Source organism: Salminus brasiliensis, chromosome 23, assembly GCF_030463535.1.
Source record: "Salminus brasiliensis chromosome 23, fSalBra1.hap2, whole genome shotgun sequence".
In the NCBI taxonomy this organism is placed as follows: Eukaryota; Metazoa; Chordata; class Actinopteri; order Characiformes; family Bryconidae; genus Salminus; species Salminus brasiliensis.
The window spans coordinates 741,552-761,945 of NC_132900.1; the positions used below are offsets into that span (position 1 = coordinate 741,552).

The 20,394-nt window shown below is 43.6% G+C and overlaps 1 protein-coding gene and 2 non-coding genes across 3 annotated transcripts; 2 read left to right on the top strand and 1 right to left on the bottom strand.

The window, feature by feature from the left end:
- Positions 1–137: 137 nt before the first annotated feature.
- amer3 (APC membrane recruitment protein 3) lies at positions 138–20,394 on the bottom strand. The gene is made up of 3 exons (XM_072669322.1): positions 20,124–20,394; positions 16,950–19,688; positions 138–4,329 (listed from the first exon to the last, which is right to left on the bottom strand). The coding sequence occupies exon 2, from the start codon at positions 19,665–19,667 to the stop codon at positions 16,968–16,970; it is 2,700 nt and encodes an 899-aa protein (XP_072525423.1). The 5' UTR covers positions 19,668–19,688; positions 20,124–20,394; the 3' UTR covers positions 138–4,329; positions 16,950–16,967.
- trnal-uaa (transfer RNA leucine (anticodon UAA)) lies at positions 15,102–15,184 on the top strand. The gene has a single exon. It is a non-coding gene; the product is annotated as a tRNA-Leu (tRNA).
- Positions 15,441–15,523, top strand: trnal-uaa (transfer RNA leucine (anticodon UAA)). The gene has a single exon. It is a non-coding gene; the product is annotated as a tRNA-Leu (tRNA).

Sequence of the window (20,394 nt, forward strand, 5' to 3'; positions counted from 1 at the left end):
AGTCATGATATCAAACTATTATGTAATGCTCTAGCTGATGGTAGACCAATCCCTACAATAGTAGCTCTATAACCGGAGCAGACGGCTGACCATTTATATCAACACAATCCACAGGTTTATTATTATTAACCATTTTATTTACTTTAATAACTGTGAAAGGTCAGGACACAGCCAGGCAGAGATATTGCACAGATTCACAAATAATAACAGCTGCCTTCCCTCATCAGAGAGACTTCACTGCACCAGAAAGAGATATACTGTTTTTCCATTCAGTTTATTCCATCAAAATGACTTTCTACTGAGAGGTCACTAGAACATTTTACATCGCCTACAACAGATTATCATGCAACATATTTATTACTCGTGAAATCAGCAATCCTATACTGTTAGTGCTCTAAATGATCACCTTGCATGCAGATGCTCAGTTGTCAAATGGACTGATTAACTTCAACAGTTCGGTAAACCTGAGAAAGTACATTATTAAAACACAAGTAGGCAAGTACAAAGCAGATTCGTGGCTCAATTTAAAATCTTGGGGCTGGTTTCCCACAGCCAGATTAAGTCTAGTCTTGGGCTACAGTGCAGAGCTATTGGAAATTCTTTTTAGTCTAGGTTTAGGCTTAATCTTACTCTGGGAAGCTCGCCCACGGTGTCATATGATCTAGGAAAACAAAGGACAGCTACATTAGGAGCTTATTCATAAACAACATTCTTTACATTGCCATTGCCTTCACCCATGTATATTATTGCCAAGTGGAAGATGATGTATGATGTTCTACTGCCTGCCGGAAGTTTTGGGAACCACTTTTGGACCAATGTGACCAAGTTGGTTGACCACCAAAACCAGACCAGAAGTTGGTCATGTTGATAGACCTGCTAACCTATCAATGAAAATCCAATGAAAACATGCATCTTATCCAGCTGGTTTACCAGTTATAGGTTCTTCACCTGGGTGACCAGCTTGATCCTCAAAGAGCAAAAGCTAGTTTTAGCTGGACTGTTCAGCAGGGTGATCTTTAGACAGGCAGTGTTTATCTGTAAGATCTGATTTTTGGTATTAGATGTTCTGAGCTGGTCCAAAGTGGTAGATAAGCTGGTCATCCAGGCCCAAAACATACCCTACAAACCAGCTTAGCTCTTGACCAGCATAGTGTATGTCATTCCAGCATGGTCATGATGGTCATGTTTGTCAACTACCTTGGTCATGAAGGTTAATAAACTTGGTCATAATGGCCATGCTGGTTAGCAAGATTGGTTGTACTGGTTGATTAGTTTGGTAAAAGCAGATGACCAGGTTGGTCAAGCTGGTCATACTGATAGTCTTGCTGGTCATGCTTGTTGATCAACCTGGTTATACTGGTCAAGCTGGTCAACTGGTACGGTTATTATGGTCATGCTTGTCGACAAGCTTAGTCATACTGGTTGACCAGCTTAACCATCAAACTCAAGCGAAAACATGTCCTTAAGCCCCACCAGCTGGACCAGCTTGAGCTGGCCAGGCTGCTTTTGGTAGGGAAATGATTGGCATGTAATTCATGTCCATAAATTTAAGATGAAACACTTCAAACAGTTTCCTCAAACTAAAGACAACGGGCCATTTCAGTAGCGTAGCCTGTTAGCATGGTCAATTATCTGTACAGTAAAAGAGTTTCATTACACCCAGGCTGCAGACTTTGGCAGAAACGCGCCACCTGCGTGCTCTGGACTGAAGGCCGCTGTGAGTCTGAAAGGGTCTCTTTTGAACAGCGGCCACCAAATTCAGCTCACATCAACTAGATCACAGACGCTTTCTCAAATACGAACAGCTCCTCATTCATTCGCTCATTAGCATACGCTCTGGCACGCTTCAATAGGCCACACATCTGACTTTAACACTACACTCTTCATCTGTTTGTCTATAAGCACCCAGTGATGCTAATGGATTCCCCCTTCCACCCCACCGTACCCCAAACGTAGTTGATCAGCTAGGACATGTTTAGGGAGTGAAGTTTGTTTCTTCAGCACTGTAGTGGACCTACGAGGCTAGCTAACAAGTGGTGGAAGCTATTAGCTGCCAGTATTACCGTCACAGTGCAACCTACACTATATGGACAAAATTATTGGGACACATAATTTATTGTTTATTTTGAAATCAAGTGTATTAAAGTGAGTTTATCCGAACTGTCTTTAACTGGCTTTCTACTAGATTTTGGAGGAGCATTGCTGTGAGAATTTGATTGCATTCAGCAACAAGAGCATCGGTGAGGTTAGGATGTTAGATGATCACAACTCCACCTCATCCCAAAAGTGCTGGATGGAGCTCCACCACCATCATTCCAGAGAACACCAGTTCCAGTTCTTCCTCTGCTCCACAGCTCCTCAATGCTGGGGGGCTTTACACCCCTCCAGCCCACGCTCTCGTTGCTCTAGACGCTCTAGTCAAGCTGGTCATACGTGCCAACCAGCGTAGTTATGATGGCCATGCAGGTCAAGCTGAACCTTAATCAGAAGTCTATTAAAGTTTACTTAACACAGATTGAGGGCAGGTGGGCATGCAGTTAGCACCATGCTAATGCTAACTGCTATAGGCTTCCATTACCTCAGAGCTACAAATAGAAAACTGTGACCCTCCACTACACATCCTAGCAAAGACAGAAGGTGTTCACTGTCTAAACTCTTTGATACTACGTTCATTTTGGGGGGAATAGAAAGAAAATCAGAACGGGCTAACTGCTAGTTCTAGACTGCTAGCGCTATCATTAATCTCTTACATTACGAGGATTGATCATGTTCTTTCAAAGAAGTCCATCCATAATGTGAAATACAGCAGAACACCAAACTCCAGAAAGTTGTATTAACACAGTGTGTCCCAGCTCTAGTCCTGTAATCCACCTAAACTGTACAGGTGTGTGTTCTCCAGTTCGAGCACACCTGACTGAGCTCTAAAAGGGCTTGGTCCTTAGTAGGGAAGTGATCACGATTTTCAGAATTATTGTTACAGAAGTATTGTTACATTAAGGGACTTTTAGAAAGACAATAATTTAAGCAGTTAATAATTAGTAAAGGGAAATGTGTTATTAAGAACCTTGACAACTTACAGAACCATTAGAAGTCTTGTCCAATGACTCTTATTGGTGGAGCATGGTGGCCTGGAAATCAAAGTCTACTCTGTGAAAAATGATTAGTTCCTTGAATGAACTCTGAACCTCAAGACCTCAAATATTCTCCAATGTTCCTAGAGGAGCCTGTAAGAACTTTTGGAAATTCCTCATTAAAATACATCAAAGAACCAAATGAAGGTTCCTAGAGGATCTTTAGGCTACTTTATTTAGATCCAACTATGAGGAACGTTTTGAACTATGAGGAATTTTCTCTCACTGAAATAAACCTTCGAGACTTTCGTCTTTAAGAATAGGTTCTTCTAAGAATGTTTTCCTGAAGGTTCCTTAAAGCACCTTAGAAAGGTTCCTCCACTGTTTACAGAATCTCAGAAAGTTGATTGATGTTGTGTCCCACTACAGTACATCAACTGCTACATATGGTTCACTATTGTTATGAATCCGAAAACTCTTTTCTAAACTACACAGAACCCTTTTAGTGTAGAACATTTACATTATTCAAAGGTTCTTCTTTAAACTGAAGAACAATGACAACATTAACCTTTTAAAATAGTTCTATATAGCACCAAACAGGGTTCCTCTATCATGGCAAAAGTCAAAGAACCATTTGTACTACTATATAGAACCATTTTTGCTTAAAGTGTGGAACATTTACATTATGTGAAGGTTGTAAACTGAAAACAAGGAAACATCTTTTAATGGTTCTATATAGCACTAAACAGGGTTCCACTGTCACAACATGTCAAAGAACCCCCTTTCAGTACTATCTAGAACCCTTTTCTCAAAATATCCATGATTTTTAATGGGATTTATGCCGCTCTGGTCTTCAGCAGCGCTGGATGAAGTGGACGACAGGACTGGAGCTGGAAACTGACGGTAATTAGTCTCAGATTTTGAATCTATAATAAAAGAGTGAAAACAGTCCAGCGAGAAAAACACGGCCTTGAATCAGAGCTACTACTGACATCACTTTGCCGTGAGTAGAGGAAGCAGGTAGAACGGGAAAGAGAAAGAATTCCCACATCACAGGTGTCAGGTGTCGAACAGTTCAGGTGAAGAGCTACAGATGATCAGGTTGGCAGTGTGGTCCAGAGTCCAGAGACCAAACGCCAGCGTATCGTAGATGTTCTGACAGCTGCTGGAAGTTTTAGCTGCCAAATACAGTGTTCTCCACTGGACTCTGACTCAGGTCAGCAGTGTGGACGAGCTTCTGGAACCACAGACTGAGAATCTGTAAAGAAATGAAGCAGAGAAGGTCAGAGGTGTTGATTTCACAAGGCATTCTGACCATTAAAGGAGTGGGTTCTTCAGCGGCGTGACACCTTTATTTCTGAATGAAACCAATGCTCTAAAACTCTAAAGAACATCAACATACGCTGTAAGCTAAAAGGGTCCAAAACTGCTCTGACCCGTTGAGGCATGACCTCTGCAAGACCTCTGACGGTACTGAGGGTATCTGGTACCCACCAAGGCACCAAGACAGATCCTGTAAACCCTTTAAATTGGGAGGTGTGGCCTTCATGAGCATCAATGAGCTTCGGGTGCCCATGATCCTGTCCCGGGTCACCGGTTGTCCTTCCCTAGTGCACTCTTGGAAAATACTGACCACTGCATACTGAAAACCTGCCTGATGTTCTGGAGATGTTCCGACCCAGTCATTGTCTAGAACATCACAATCTGGTTCTGGTCAAAGTGTCTCAGATTCTTACGCTTGTCCATTTTTCCTGCTTCATCACCTTCATCACCTTCATCACCTTCAAGAACTGACTGTTCACTCACTGACTGATATGTAGATCCACCCGTGGACAGGCAACACTGCCGGTTTTAATGTTATGGCTGATTGGTGTATGTTACTGAGTTTATTTAAAGATCAAATGTAAACACTGCCACATAGTGGCAGAAAGGTGGTACTGGTTATGGTTGTATATATTTTGCATCAGGGGTGTTCAGTCTTAAAGGGTTTCCTTCTAATCGAGCTGGAACTCAATTTCCAAACAGTTATACGGTTCTTTAAAGAACCGTATACTAGAACATAGGATAACTATATAAGCAGGAAAAGAAACTCACACATAACGGCAATGTTTATGACTGGTACGGAGCCTTTAGGCAATGTCTCTCTCTTTTTTAAAGCATGGTTCTTCAGGAAGCCAAAGTATTGGGACAACTGCTTATTCACTGTTCCTATTCTATTGGCAATACTTCTCTACAGGGACTAGACAAGCTGTGTGACAACATCTCTGTCAGCAGTGGGTGCAGCTTAAAGTAGCCGAATGCATTCATTTGAAGGGGCGTCCACAAATATATGGACACACAGTCCACACACAATCTCACTTACAAAAGCAGTTGTAAGAAGTATCCTGGAAAACTGGTAGACTCTGGTCCACGTGTGTGGCACTGATTAGTTCTGTGTAACCCTGCAGCCTGTTAACATGGATATAACCCTTCACACCAACAGCGAGCTTCAGTCGTACTCAGTGTTCAGGTAATCACAGAAACACACTGAGGACACACCCAGGCTAAATACGGCTGATACAACAGTGGTGTGTGTTTTTAACTGCGGGGAACCCTCCGGGGTCTTCAGAGAGGAAGTGTTCTCTCACACTTTCCAGATGTGGACAGCTGCGGGGAGGGAGAACCGAGTGGGAACGTAAACGATGGAATAAAATGACCATTCACTGCTGACGGCCCTCCTGTGGCCCTGACCTCACACAGCTGTCCATCTGACAGAACGCTCCTAACAATAACGGTGCTGAAAAGGGTTCTGCGCACGATGCCACACACCCCAACAAAAAGGGTTCTATATAGTACTGGAAAAGGGTTCTTCAACCTGTTTAGTACATAGAACTGTTTTTAAAAAGGTTCTTTAAAAAACCACAGACAAGAACATAGAGACACAGAGATCTCTTGCATTTAACCAGGTGAAGACAGTATTGGGCATTCAGACAGTTTTATTTATATCATGGTTTTATATACAGTAAAAATATACCCTGCAAAAAAGCCAGAAAAATTACAGTATGAGTGTATCTGTGGCTGCCAGAATTTCACTGTAAAATGTAGAGTTACAATGGTTTGGATATTACAGTTCGCTTTCTTAGCAACTGTACATCAGTATGGTTGCTTGGCACTGTACATTTTCAGTATCTTACTGCTGTAAAAGTGAACGATACTGTTTTTAATGCAGGATTACAAACACCAGTAAAGAATACAAATACAAAATATGTGTTCTTTTATTGTTATATCTTATATAATCTATATTCATATAATATATATTATTATAATATTGATATAATATTGATATAACCGTAAATAAAATAGCTCAATATGAACTGAACTGAAGGGGTTGAGGCAGGCTCCTTTATTATGTGCCGTGGCTTCATTAGGGCTCATCCAAAACCAACGGGCATAAAATCAAGCAGGGGTCAATGCACACAGGCAGAAAGCAAGACCACCGCATTAAAAACCAGGTAACCCAGTAATACAGACACACCTCGGACCACAGAGACTTCCCAAGCAGCAGCGCAAGCACAGAGGCTTCTACAGAGGCCCAGTTCGTCCAGACATGAGCATTCAGGTGTGGGGAGGAGCCTTGATTAAGCATCAGGGCACATGACCTGTCGAGGTGGGCTGCATTTCCCTTCATATACAGCCAGAAATGCAGGTCGGGGTGATTTGGAGGACAGTACCCACAGTTCTCTGCGCAAGAATTGAAAAAGCAGACAATTTCCCGCCACAGTTTCCAGTGATGTCACCACACAGCTTCGCTAGGCCCGACCGAGGACCCGCCCAACCTCAGCCTAAGCTTTGAACTGTTAATAAAATCAAAATACTTTATTGTATGTGGTTCTTTTAAAATGGACTTTATATTAGGGTGGGAAAAGATTAAGAAATACATAAAAATGTATTATGTATTTTCAACTAATAAATAATGCAAAATGTATAGTATTGATTGTTATATAAAACAATGAGTAGTGGGCTTTTTAAGTGTTGGCAGTTATATAAATAATGGCATATTTCTGTTATTAATACATTCAATTTTTGTCATTAAATTTTACATTTATGAATATAAAACGTACAGTTGCTAAAAAAGCATAATGTAATGTAATATACATTATGGCTGTATGGCAGTACTTTATTATAAATATTTTTATGGTGTATATCTATTTTTCTATACAGTAACCACAGCCTGTGAAATGTACTGATATATTTTACAGAGCACTAACACAATGAGACCAAATTTATTTTTCACAAAAAATGCAGATGTTAAGTGTTAGAATGATGAAATATTTGCTTTAGAAACTCTAGAAACTTTTTTCCAGAAAAGAGCTGTAAAAATCCTATAATTTCTATATATAATATATATATTTACAGTATTTTACTGTTAAACTGTATGAAACCTTTTTGGACTATACAGTCTTTTTACTGTCTTAGTTTGCTGGGGGGGGGGGGTTCTTAAATCTAACCATTTTTTTCAATGTTCTTCTAAACTCACTAGTGTCAGTACAGTACAGGTGTATGTATAACTGCCCAGTCCAGGGCTGTGGTGCCAGAAAGGAGCTGGCCTGCCAGTCTGGGTATAAAGCTACTGTTAAGTCTGAGAGTCGGAGAGAGAGCGAGCGCTCAGAGCTCGGCCTGCTGTAGGTCCTTCCACGCTGCTCGGAGAGCTGGCCGCAGATTAAACAGCAGCTGGTGTCAGAGTGGCGTGAACACTCCTGGCACTGAACTGACGAGTCGCTGCTCTGAATGAAGGTGAGAGTGAAAGGAGGGTTTTCTACTCGGTCAGGATTACTGTCGTTATTAGCCTTCATATCGGCTGCCAGGGCCTCCACACACAAATCCTCCACAGCAGATAAACAGAGCCTCAGTCTCAGAGACTCGGCAGTTCATTGAAGGTGGTAACCATGGCAACCCTGACACACTGTTTGTGTGTGATATTCATTTGTCATTGGCTCACTCTGCTCAGACTGTTTAAACTCAACACTGCTTGGTTTTGTTTTACACGGCATGTCATAAGTTTTTGGACGCCTTGCCTCCTTTTGAAATGGTTCAGTTTAGCTGTTCATTTTCAGAGAAGTGATAAAAAATGGAGAAGTGTGAAAACAGTTATTATCATTATTAGTGTTGTTTAACGCTCCTGAGTGCATCGGTCGCCTGAGTGCTGGCTTCATCTTCAGGAAGTTGCTGGTTCAATACCTGATGATGTCACAGCTAACCTTCTGTGTCAAAGGACTCCTTCAGTACTATACAGAACCCTTGTTGCCAAGAGCTCTGTGCACAGTGCCATACAAGATCCTTTCAAAAGACCACTCTTTATAGAACTACTACTGTGAGTGAGACGTGCCAGAGTGAAGAACCTTTGAGTTCTTTGAGTTCAAGTTTAAAGAACCTCCACCTGAACCTCCACCAAATGTTTAGAATGAACTTAAATCGGTTTAGAGCCGTTACCACTGTTCAGCCTAAATGACTGAGATGGGAAGGGCTGCTCAATTTACAAGACAATCATTTTCACCATTTGTGACACAGATGAAATTTGGCTTCTGCCTTTAACCCATCTATTCACCCATGCAGTGAACACACACGCCCTGAGCGGTGGGCAGCTATTACTGCAGCACCAGGGAGCAGAGAGAGTGAAGGGCCTTACTCAAGGGCCCAACAGTGGCAGCTTGCCAAGCCCAGGTATCAAACCCTCAACCCTGTCACTGCTCTAACCGCTGAGCACCACTGCCGTAAGTCAGTAAGTAATGAGTAAGGCTAAAGGCTACGCTACACAATAACGGGCCTAAATCTGGCAGCATTGTCGTGGCTCTGAGGCTCGTCTTCTGGATCTAACACAGACCTGAACTACCTGAGGTATCTGTGCACATCGAAACTCTGTGCGTCCTCCAGCTCCTCCGAACTACAGAAAACAGCCCAAAACCCGAATTTTCCACAAATAAATGACGGACTGTTTACACATTATTTACAGTTTTACTGTTTACAATGACTGACAGGCCACATTTGTTTGGACAGGACTAAAAACCCTGTGGACCTCAGTGGGGTAATAACTACATAACCCCACCTCCCCATGAAAAACAAATCTTTTGGGGGGTTTTGTTGTTTAGGGTTTTCAAGGTTTTTTGTTTTTAGTAAAAACAGCAGCTTTACTCATCTCAGCTGCAGCACCAATCACTCCGCCCTGTCTGAGCCAGAGAGTCTTTGTAATTGTGCCGACCGTATGACCTTTACTCTAGCCTCATCCTCAGGGTGACCCAGACTCCCAAAATGGTAAAATCTTAATCACAGCATGTTGTATGTCCGGTCCTCCAGATCCAGATACTGGACAGTGTTTTGGTCACTGAAAACTGAGCTTTATGAAAACGCTCCAGGGTGGAGGTAGTTGGTCTGGTGTCAGTGTTGTCGTGTGGACTGGAAAAACTGAGCTTTATTAAAATGCATGCATGCTTCTGGCGTCTACACGCAGACAGATTTCCACAAGAGTAAATGTATGTACTGTTCTATTACAGGTATATAATGCTCTATTCAGATTCAGAATCTATACGTTGCTGACTTGTATAGTACACTACATAGGTAGCAGCCTGCAATTGTGGTGTTTTGATTTGTGGTGTCTCTCTTTATGAGGTTCTGTGTCTCTGTGGACAAAACAATTTTCAAAAATGGAGAAAATTGTGTTTTCTGTTTTAAACAAACCAAAAACGAATGACCAACGCAATCCTTACAGTACTACCAAAGCCCACTAGGTGGCTAGGAGGCCTAGAAAGTGTTAGGTGTGTTAGGTGTGTCCAAGTCAGAAATTCACAGCAGGATGGCCGTTATAATGATATGCCAAAAACATATTTTAGAACCAAACACTTTTATGACACAATTCCAAGAAGAACTGCTGGGTGTTTCCATTATTTTGAGCTGAGAGGTTAGATGTTAATTTGGGTTCACAACCCTACTCCTGATAAAACCTTGGATTTTGCACTTTAAGAATGACTGATCCCTCTGAATACACAGTACCTGATACCTACTACACAGTGTTTCTTATATTTTGGCCAGTACAAAAACTAACAATTGGATGGCCAAGAGGCTCCACTGCACATTTTTATGACAGAATTCTGAGAGCAACTGAAGCTGTTCTGGTTCTGGATTGCACATCCAAAATGATGGCCAAGGCAGTTCTTCAAGCCATGGCCGAGAGCTTAAGCTGTTGGACTTATGAACTACACTGCTGAAGGAACGTTTGGAGGCTCGTGAAGGAAGCTTTTAAGGTGCCTTAAGAACTGTTCAAGAGAAACAAATCTGAGGAACCAGATTTCAAAGGAATTCCAAAGGTTCTCAAAGGCACTTCTGAGAGGTTCTGGAAGAAGCCCCTAGAAATAACCTCCAAATAACCTATAAGTTCTGACCTATAAGGAACTACTCTCAGATGTCCACCTGGTAAACACTGGCCTTTCCTTCAGGAGGCATTAAGAGGCTTAACGTCATCGTTTTATGGACAGCTGTGTGATGTGCTAAATCTAGATCCAGGAACCAGATTTATCCTTCACACTATTTCCTTTCTTTTGGCCAAGACGATCCCCCACGCCCGGCTGGCTGAAAGGGTCAGGTGGTTGAGGTTGAGCGGTCATTCAGTGACGCTAGAGTCGTTTTGAGAACTAAGGGAGATATCTGCAGCTTCAGGATCAGTGCCTCTCATTCTTCACACGCAAGAATCAACAAAGATCAGCACTCAGGAGTCAAACTTTAAGAATCCCTGAATCCAAACAAAGCAGCAGGGACGGAACTGCAGAGTGGGCTTCGATTGGACGGCTTCTTTGGAGCCATTAGCAGCCATCAGACGGCCTGGCTGAATTATTAATGTGAATTCTACTTAACTTCCATTTTAGCTTCTATTTTCACTGAAGCTACATCTGAATTATTAAACAGGCTGGAGAAAAAAGGTCACCAAAGTACCTCAGCAGTGTTAATAGTTAATAATAGTTATTGGCAGCATTAAAACGTGAACGGTTTGAGAAATAGATCAGATCAGTGCTCCACAGTGCTTTAATGAGAACACTGAGAACACAGTGAGGCCTTTCCTTTGCTTCTGCGGATCAGCAGAGGGCTGTAGAATAAAACGATTATAGTGATCCTACTTATCTTGATTTCAGGCCTCTTAAAAGCGAATAACCATAAAATCACTGTAATCACTTTATTAGATACTCATCTTCTCTATTGTATGTTTTAACATAGCAGCAAAAAGGGTTCTACTATTGCTTTGAGTAAAACTACACTAAACTGATAACACCACTACCTGCCAGTGAGCGGTTCCCGGTCAGGGTGACTGAGCTGCGCTACACCAATAAGAGTCCTTGGGCAAGACTCCTAACACTACACTGACCTCCTCTGTAATAGAAGTGACCTTGTAAGTCACTCTGAATAAGAGCATCAGCTACATGCTGTAAATGGAAACTCTCAATCAGCACTAAATAAAACCCTTTCTGCGTAGAGTACAATGTAACAACTCCTTTACTTGAGGAACTACTTTCTGTAGCCGCACTACACCCTGCAGCATGTATCCCTCCACCATTTTAATGATCTGATTTTAAAAGCAGGTTCTAGAGCCGAACTCCTCTCAGTACTCTGGTAGAACCGTGTCTCAGGCATCAGGCAGCGTCTTCATCACCATTAGGTGAAGAACTTTCTGTGAGGAGCTTTTAGTAGAGCTTCAGACGTCTGCTTCCCTTCACCTCCACTGTAGAACAACAGCTCTGACTGGGGGAGCTTATCTAGAACCTCCACTGTAGAACCACAGCTCTGACTCAGCCCGTTTCACAGCAGGCCACTCTGACCTAGCCCCCCACTCTGAATGTTTAAATCTTAAATATAATATCATTATTATTAATACACTTATTGATTGGAGATCTTGGTGTATTGATCACACTGTATCACACTGTTTATTAAAATCAGCCAATCAGATTCTGCTACCTGCTGTAGAACAGCTTGTTACTGTATACTGCGTCTGAGATAATTAAGTGGCCAATGCTGCGTCCGTCCGACTTGCAGCAGTAATGCCGTCAGCTTTCTCTGTGATGCGCTGTTGCCATGGTTACCGGCCAGCAAGCAGCGAGCTGTGAGGAGGAGATCTTGAGATCCTGTTGGAAAAGAGCTTTGATATTCACCACCTCTCCTCCCTGTCTTCAGCTCCACTCACTCTCTCGTGAGAGGCGGCGTCTTTAAATAACAGCCTCTGATTAATAAACAGCTCTTGAAGAAAATACTCAGATCTCCAGCTCACATTATTATGTGCAATAATAATAGAACTGTAATTCAATTTAATGTGTGCAATAATTTTCCACATTTATTATCACAGTTATTACCACTATGCAACTTTACTAAAGTCATTTAATTTATACATATTTTTACATTTCAAGTTATTCTATTTTTTTATTTTATTTATTTAGTGTTTATTTATAGTGTTTATTTATATAGTGTTTATTTACAGTGTTTATTTAAAGAGTATTTATTTTATAGTGTTTATTTTATAGAGTTTTTATTTAAAGTGTTTATTTTATAGTGTTTATTTTATAGAGTTTTTATTTAAAGTGTTTATTTTATAGTGTTTATTTTGAGTGTTTATTTGATAGTGTTTATTTTTGAGTGTTTATTTTATAGTGGTTATTTAAAGAGTGTTTATTTATGAGTGTTTATTTTACTGAGTTTTTATTTAAAGTGTTTATTTTATAGTGTTTATTTTGAGTGTTTATTTGATAGTGTTTATTTTATAGTGGTTATTTAAAGAGTGTTTATTTATGAGTGTTTATTTTATAGAGTTTTTATTTAAAGTTTTTATTTTATAGTGTTTATTTTGAGTGTTTATTTGATAGTGTTTATTTTTGAGTGTTTATTTTATAGTGGTTATTTAAAGAGTGTTTATTTATGAGTGTTTATTTTATTGAGTTTTTATTTAAAGTGTTTATTTTATTGTGTTGAGTTTTTTATTCTTACACAAACGGTTGCAGCTGTAACAACTGTAATTTCTGCTGGGATCAATAAAGTATTTCTGGCTCTAATGGATTTCTCCTTTCCCAGCTACCATTAAACCTCAGCACCACTGAATGGCCGCTCACAGCCCAGCGTTTACATCTGATTCCCTCTGGAATTGATTACAGGATCACTGATGCTCAATAAAGAAAGTCCCACTCACGACTTACAGGCCTTAAAGGATCTGCTGCTGACGTTAGTCTTGGTACCAGATACTACAGCAGGACACCTTCAGAGGTCTTGTGAAGTCCATGCCTCTGAATGGTGGGAGCTGTTTTGGTGGCATGAGGACGATCTGCTGTGGTTTTAATGTTATGGCTGCAGTGAAGCGCTCCCTTGTTGCTCCCCACTCAAGGCAGCTGATTGTCTCCTTCAGACTGAATATTAAGACGCACTGCTGAATTTTCCTCCCAGTAAACACTGGAGGGTGGCTCTGCTCGGTGCTACAGTGTACAGGAAGGGCTAATAATAGAGCATCAGTGAGCCGGCTCCCTGCTGGCGTCCTAATTATAGATCCAGTCTATCCAGGCTGACTGACAGAGGCACCAGCTCATTATTACAAAGCCTAAAGTAGCTGTGCTGAACACTGCAGAACGCTGCTGCACCTCCGACTGTCTCCGTCACGAGCCCGCTCTGACAGCTCGGCCCTCACTGACGCTTCAGGGGAGGAGAAAAATCCCATATCCTGATCCGTTTAGAGCAACATATACCCCGACACAGCGGGGAGATCAGGCCTTTTAAAGGTCAGGGAGTCTGTAGCTTATAATCAGCTGGATAATCTGATAATAAGAGAATCTGATCAGAGCAACTCCTCTGTGTTATGTGAAGCAGTTCTGACCAGACTGAAGACTGAGGACAGCTGGTGTGTGAGAGACAGTAAAGAAGGCAGTGTGAGGCTCTGCCTGTGTACATTATCTGTACCACGCTAAACACATGGCAACCCAGTTTACCCTCAGCCGATGGCTGACAGCGTTTCTACACAGTGAGGAACTGGCAGCAGGACGAAGACAAGGACACAGCCTCCCCCGAGGCCTCAGAGAGGCATCACTTATCATAGTGTCTGTTTCACCACTCAGCCGACGCTCACGCTCGATATTAATGACCTGTGTGAGGACTGCACTGCTTCAGCTCCGCCAGCCGAAGGCTGAAGGTACACGATATGACAAAAGTATTGAGACACCTGCTTTTTCATTGTTTCTTCTGAATCACGGCTATTAAAAGAGCTGATCCTGCTTTTGTTGAGAGTAACTGTCTCCACTGTCCAGGGAGGAAGGTCTTGTTCTCCTTGCTCTGCAGGGTGGAGATTTGTCTGTATTTCAATGTTTTTGCGTTTTTTACTGACAAGCGATTGGTTTGACCGTTTCATCACACTGTGACTGAAAGTCCTGCTTCAAGCAGATCAACGTCATAAAGGCTTTAGTGGCAGTTCCTGTCATCATCCCCCATTTCTTAAAGAACCTGGAGCGGTTCAGCGGTCTAATGTGCTTCCACTATGACTATGTGTCCGGTGGGGGGCGCTCTCTCTCTCTCCTCATCACTCTTAGACGATGTTGGCCGGTCTGTTAACTGGTACGGTATAGCCGTAGACCCGGGACTTTCCTCTGAGCATGTCGGCCGCCTGGTGATGCCGTATTGGTGGCAGTTCGAAAGGGGTGGCGGCTTGCTTCACATGTCCTTACCCCCCAAATGATGGGAGTGTTGCTAGTGCTAGGGCGTGCTATGAACGGGTGGGTTAACTGGCAGAAGCAAACGGGAAGAATATTTTAGAAATTTGACAAAATCACACCACACACATTTTACTCCAACCCAGCAGGGGTCATCAGGGTTACAGCTAAAATGTGGACTGTCTGCCTGAGGCTGAGTTTGAGAACATGCTTTACAGGACGTTTATCTCAGCAGTCTGAGAAGAACTGAAACCGTTTCTGAAAGAGGGGATGCCCTGGTTGGTCGTTTATGTTATATATTAAATATTTCCACTATTTTGGCCAAAAAAGTACAACTACCAGGATGGCCGAGTGGTTAGGGCGTTGGACTTAAGAGCCAATGGACAAATGTCCATGTGGGTTCAAACCCCACTCCTGGTAAAGAGTAAGTCAACCAGTAAGACTTTCTGCAAAGTGCTGGTATGGTGGGACATGTCCCTCCCAACATATATTGTGACTATGGCCTTGGTCCCAACACCACTCCTGGATTCATATTATGTACTGTGAGATGTTTCCATCATTTTGGCCAGTTTGAAAAGAATGGCAGAGACAGAAAAGCAGCAGGCAGCCATATTGATCATTAGATGTTTTTCTACACTCTAGGCCAGAATATTTCATTTAGAAACCACAAACATGAACCAGGATGGCCGAGTGGTTAAGGCGTTGGACTTAAGATCCAATGGACAAATGTCCATGTGGGTTCGAACCCCACTCCTGGTAAGAACTTGGTCAACCTGTGTGGCACTGGGCTTACTGTTCTCTATTGATGCTTCCTTTCACACCACTCATTTGTGTGGGTGACATCCTTTGGGAGACATCAGAACCAGCATGCCTAACGATAATTACCATACTACGATTATCTGTCTCACACTATTCAGCCTCAGGTGAGCCCTAACTAATACTAGAAACGTCTGATTTGTAACAAACACACTGCAGTCATGTGACACTGCATGTTAGAATGTGTAGTTTGTGTAAAGGTGGATTTACTCATGCGGGATGTCACCAGCAGGTCTTCATAGGGTTCAAGCACCACTCTTCTATATCCTGTACTGTGAGATGTTTCAATTATTTTGTCCAGTTTGAAAAGCCACACCAGGATGGCAGAGACAAAACAGCACTAGATCATAAGCTGTTGTGTTTGTGAACACTTTAGGTCGAGATATTTCTAAGAGAAACTGCACATGAGCCAAGACAGCTGCATGGCTAAGGCATTGAACTTAAGATCCAATGGTTCGAACCCCTCTCCTGGTAAAGAGTGGGTCAACCAGTCTGGTACTGGACATGCTGTTCTCTATTGATCACTTCCTCTTGAAACACTTTCTGGAAACCCTTGATGTTTGTGTAGATCAGACGTCTTCAAATCTGGACCTTGAATCCACTTCACAGTCCTGGACTTTGTAAACCTTGGTAGGTGTCACACTGTCACATGGCCAGTCAATTACGTTGACCTCCTGCAACATCGAAGTCCAGGACTGGAAACTTGACTGAAGGTCCAGATCCAGAAGATACACCCCCAGATTTCCCCCAGAAATCATGGGGTGTAGACGATACCCTTTGGGACATGCCATGCTGTGTTTCCTCTTTTACACATTTCAACCTCAGTTGAACACTAACTGATGCTAGAAACCTCTGATTTACACCACACACTGCAGTCATGTGACACTGGATGCTGAAAGGTGCAATTAGTGTGAAGGTGAGGGTGAAACCTACTGCCTGGATTGGGTGCCAGTAGGATTTAGGGCATTTAAAACCCCAAGCTAGTGTCACTGAATGACTGAAAAGCTACACACATGAACAAGGATGGCTTCGGACTTGGAAAACCAATGGACAAATGTCCATGAGGGTTAGAACCCCACTCCTGCTATAACCAAAAAGGTTGGTCCTCTGTCAAATGCAGTGGTTCACTGGGACCGGGTGGGCAAATCTGGTGCTGGAGTGCAGGATGCCTGCAGTTTCGTGCTTTTCCTGATGCCAGGTTTAGAAGGTCTGTAAGAGCAGGACAATCAGCAAACTGTGCTGGACTTCAGCTCCCGTTTCCCATCCCTGTACTGGCAGAACTTTAGCTTAGTCAGATTGTGCTGTGATCTCAGAGTCGACGGATAACACACAAAGCAACGGCCAATAAACTTCAGCATGCAGACTTTACCTGAAAGACGACAGCAGCTCATTTCTTCATCCTGCGCTTTCGTTCCACCTTCTTCTCCTCCGGGAAGACGTTGTCAGACAGTCCGTCTCTGTTGGCTGCTGGCTTTCTGTGTCGTCGTGATCTTTCGTGCGGTGTCTCTTTGACTTTGTGATGCTCTTTTCTAGAAAACTCAGAGCAGGCAGCATTCGAGAGTGGAAGAGAGGTGGGCCTGGAGGCTGGAGATAGGTCTGTGGCGTTGAGTGTATGGGTTAGTGGGTAGCACAGGCTCCTGTACGATTCCAGAACTAAGTCATCTGATTCATTCGTCGTGACCAGGCCGAGCCCCTCTGCTTCCAAAACAGACGGACTGTGAGCCTCGTGGTTGACGCCATTTTTAATGTTCGGATAGTCGCCAAGATACAATCCAACTCTCGCTGATGCCTTTCCTTTCTTCTTGTGCTTGGGTTTGAGGTACTTCTTGGCGGGATCTTTCCTCGGCTGCGTATCTTTCGCTGACTCTGCGATTGCTCTGCTCTCAAACTCGGACAGGTGAGGACACGTGTTAATTCTTAGTGAAGACACCTGGCTTGCACACTGCTCCACTAGAGAAAGAAGGCTAATGTCACTTGCTACCCCGCAACTGCTGCCAGGAGACGGGAGCAGCCCTGCTTTTAATGGCTGAGGAGTTCCTGCAGGCTTGGATTGTTGGAGGGTGGCCCTGGCCCAAAGCTCTGACGTCTTTATGCGCTCTATGAAGGAGGTGCAGGAATGGCACAGGTGCAGCTCTTTGGCACCCTGTTTCAGGGAGGCCTTGCAAGATTCACAAAGGGATTCTTTGTTTACAGCGAGCACAAACAAGGAGCTTGTTCCAGAGCCAGGAGAACGAGCCATTGGAGACTGCAGATCCCTCGTAGGAGTCAAAGGAGAATTGATATTAAATATCCGGAAGCACACGTGACTTGCTGGAGTCCTGGGCAGACTCTCTGGTGTTGCAACCGTTGAAATTACTCCATCGTGTTGTTTTGGAGAGCCTACTGAAAGATCTGGACCGGGATCGACCTGACAGGTTTCCCTCGATGGAAAGTCAGCCATGTCTTCTCTACTGTTGGAAGGCCTTAGACCCAGCCCTCTAGGTACATTTGTAGTCCCTGCTGATTGGAATTTGCCCTCTTCCCATGTATCTCCTTTATCGCCGGTGCTGGTCGTGGGAGAACCCAGCTCTGCAGGGACACCCCTGAGTGTCTTCTGCTTCAACCAACTGACTATACCCATAGCCAAGGATATTTCTGTGTCGCAAAGTTTCAGCAGACAGTCCTTCCCAGCCCAGTTGCTCTGCAGAAGCTCATGGCTAATGAAGTCCACTGCCAGAGGGGGAGCCAGATTCTCCTCGGCTCCAACATGGAAGCTGTACATGGATAAGGGAAGGTCGCTTGATTGGCCTATGATGCTGTGGGTTAAGTCCATCTCATCATCAAAAATGGGGGTCATTTCTGCCTCGCTGGGATCATAAAAAAGCTCGTACAGAGCATCTCCACTGTAGGTGTCTCTGGGGAACTTTCCAGAGTGGACTGGTGTTAGGGAGCTTCTGGTGTGGTCCTCACAGTAACCCTCATCACTGGTGCTTTCTTGGTTCTCACTTTTGGGCGTCTCCATGTTAGTGTTCATGATATTTGCATCTGGGTAAGAACGGTTGTCTAGGGGACTAGCGCTCTCGTTCGTGGAAGGCGAGACAGAAGCTGGTGTCGGGGTTGTCTTACTATCACAGCTCGAGTTCTGCCCTACAAGGATGGTCCGATTGAAGGTCTCCCACATTCCAAACAGGTCTAAGACTTCGGGTTGAGCCGGAGACGCCAGCTGCTCTTTGCCACCCTGAAAGGCAGCAGTGGTCGGACTGGGCCTCGGAGTTCCACTTGCGTCCCGGCTAGCCTCGATCCTCGGCGTTGCCTCAAGCGACACCAGGTACTCTTCATCCACAAAAATCTCCCCACATCCGGCTTGAGAGCCGAAACTTTTCAGAGACACGGAGTCCTCGCAGACGTCAGCGCTGCACTCACTTGAGGAGTCAGAAGTCAGCATGTCCGTCATTTCGTGAGAGGTCCTGCTCTGATTCCGGCGTCTCGAGGGCCTCCTGGTCCGCTTGGACGTCGATCCGCGCTCGCTTGGCGTACACGGTGACAGAGCTTTCTCGTCGCTCTGCTTCTTCTGAACAAAAAAGTCTTTGATGGTCTTCTTGGGCTTCCTCAGAAAGACCCTCTTCTTTGGAATGGATTTGGCGATGGAAGGCACAAACGGTACTTGAGGTGTTAGATTGCGGTAATCGAGGATTTCCCGGGTGCCGCCAGGAGTGTTCTGATTCTCACGCAGCACCATATGAGCCGATCCGAATCCGCAAAAGCTGGCGCTGTTGACCAGCCTGTGACGATGATGTGTGGTAGGAGTCCAAACCCCATCTGTGTACCCGGGGATTACTGCTCTCTCTACTACACAGTCATGGGTTCTGCTCTTCTTAACAGTGCTGCAGGTTGGAGTCCGACTCTCTGGACCGGCACCGAGCTCTGGTGAAGGTGTGTCCAGGGTGTCTGTAGCTGGAAGAGTTCCTGGGGAAACAACCACTCTGTTATGATCTGGGGGCACAAGAGGTTCATGTCTTGAGTCGGACTGAATTTCACTTTTTCCCGGCTCGGTTTTGGGGCTGGTCCTGCCCCCTTGAGGCTGCTTTTGGCTCTTCGGCAGCTCCATACAGCCGGGTCACGTGCATAACTGCAAACAGAAAGACAAACCAGAAACAACAAATCAGGCTGGTAATAGAAGATAGATACAATTATAAAATTATATTATTTTAATATAATAATGTGGCATAATAGTAATAATATATATTGAGTTTGTTGCCACAGTGCTATGTGCAATCGTGTTAAATTGGATTTATAATATTTATTAATTTAATAGTTTAATTTATGTATAATACCGTTATGCACTGAAAGAAAACTCATTTTAAATGTCAACTGTTAAAATAAATATGAAATACCTGAATTATGTATTTTTTAAACACAGTGTAATGTGTGTGTGTGTGTGTGTGTGTGTGTGTGTGTGTGTGTGTGGCTTTATTTCAGCTTCATTACACAGTATATACTGATATCCCTCACACTCCTGAATAAAACAGAAACACCTCCAGACTCAGTGTCTCAGTCTACTTACAGCGGGGAAACCTTCCCAGTGCAGATCAGGCTGGAGGCAGAGAGCGCACTCCTCCTCCATCAGGCTTCCAGGATCACCATCCTGCAGGGGAAACAGCACCAGTGCAACAAACACCACCCTCCTGTTTGGGTTTCATATTTTCAGCTCCGTTTGGATTACAGTCCGGTCTCCGGTGGTCAGCTGTAGGCTGTCACTGCGCTTTTACGTTTAACACGTCAGTCACACGAACCATAAATCCGAGCCGGAGCCGAGCCGATGCTCCAGAACTGCA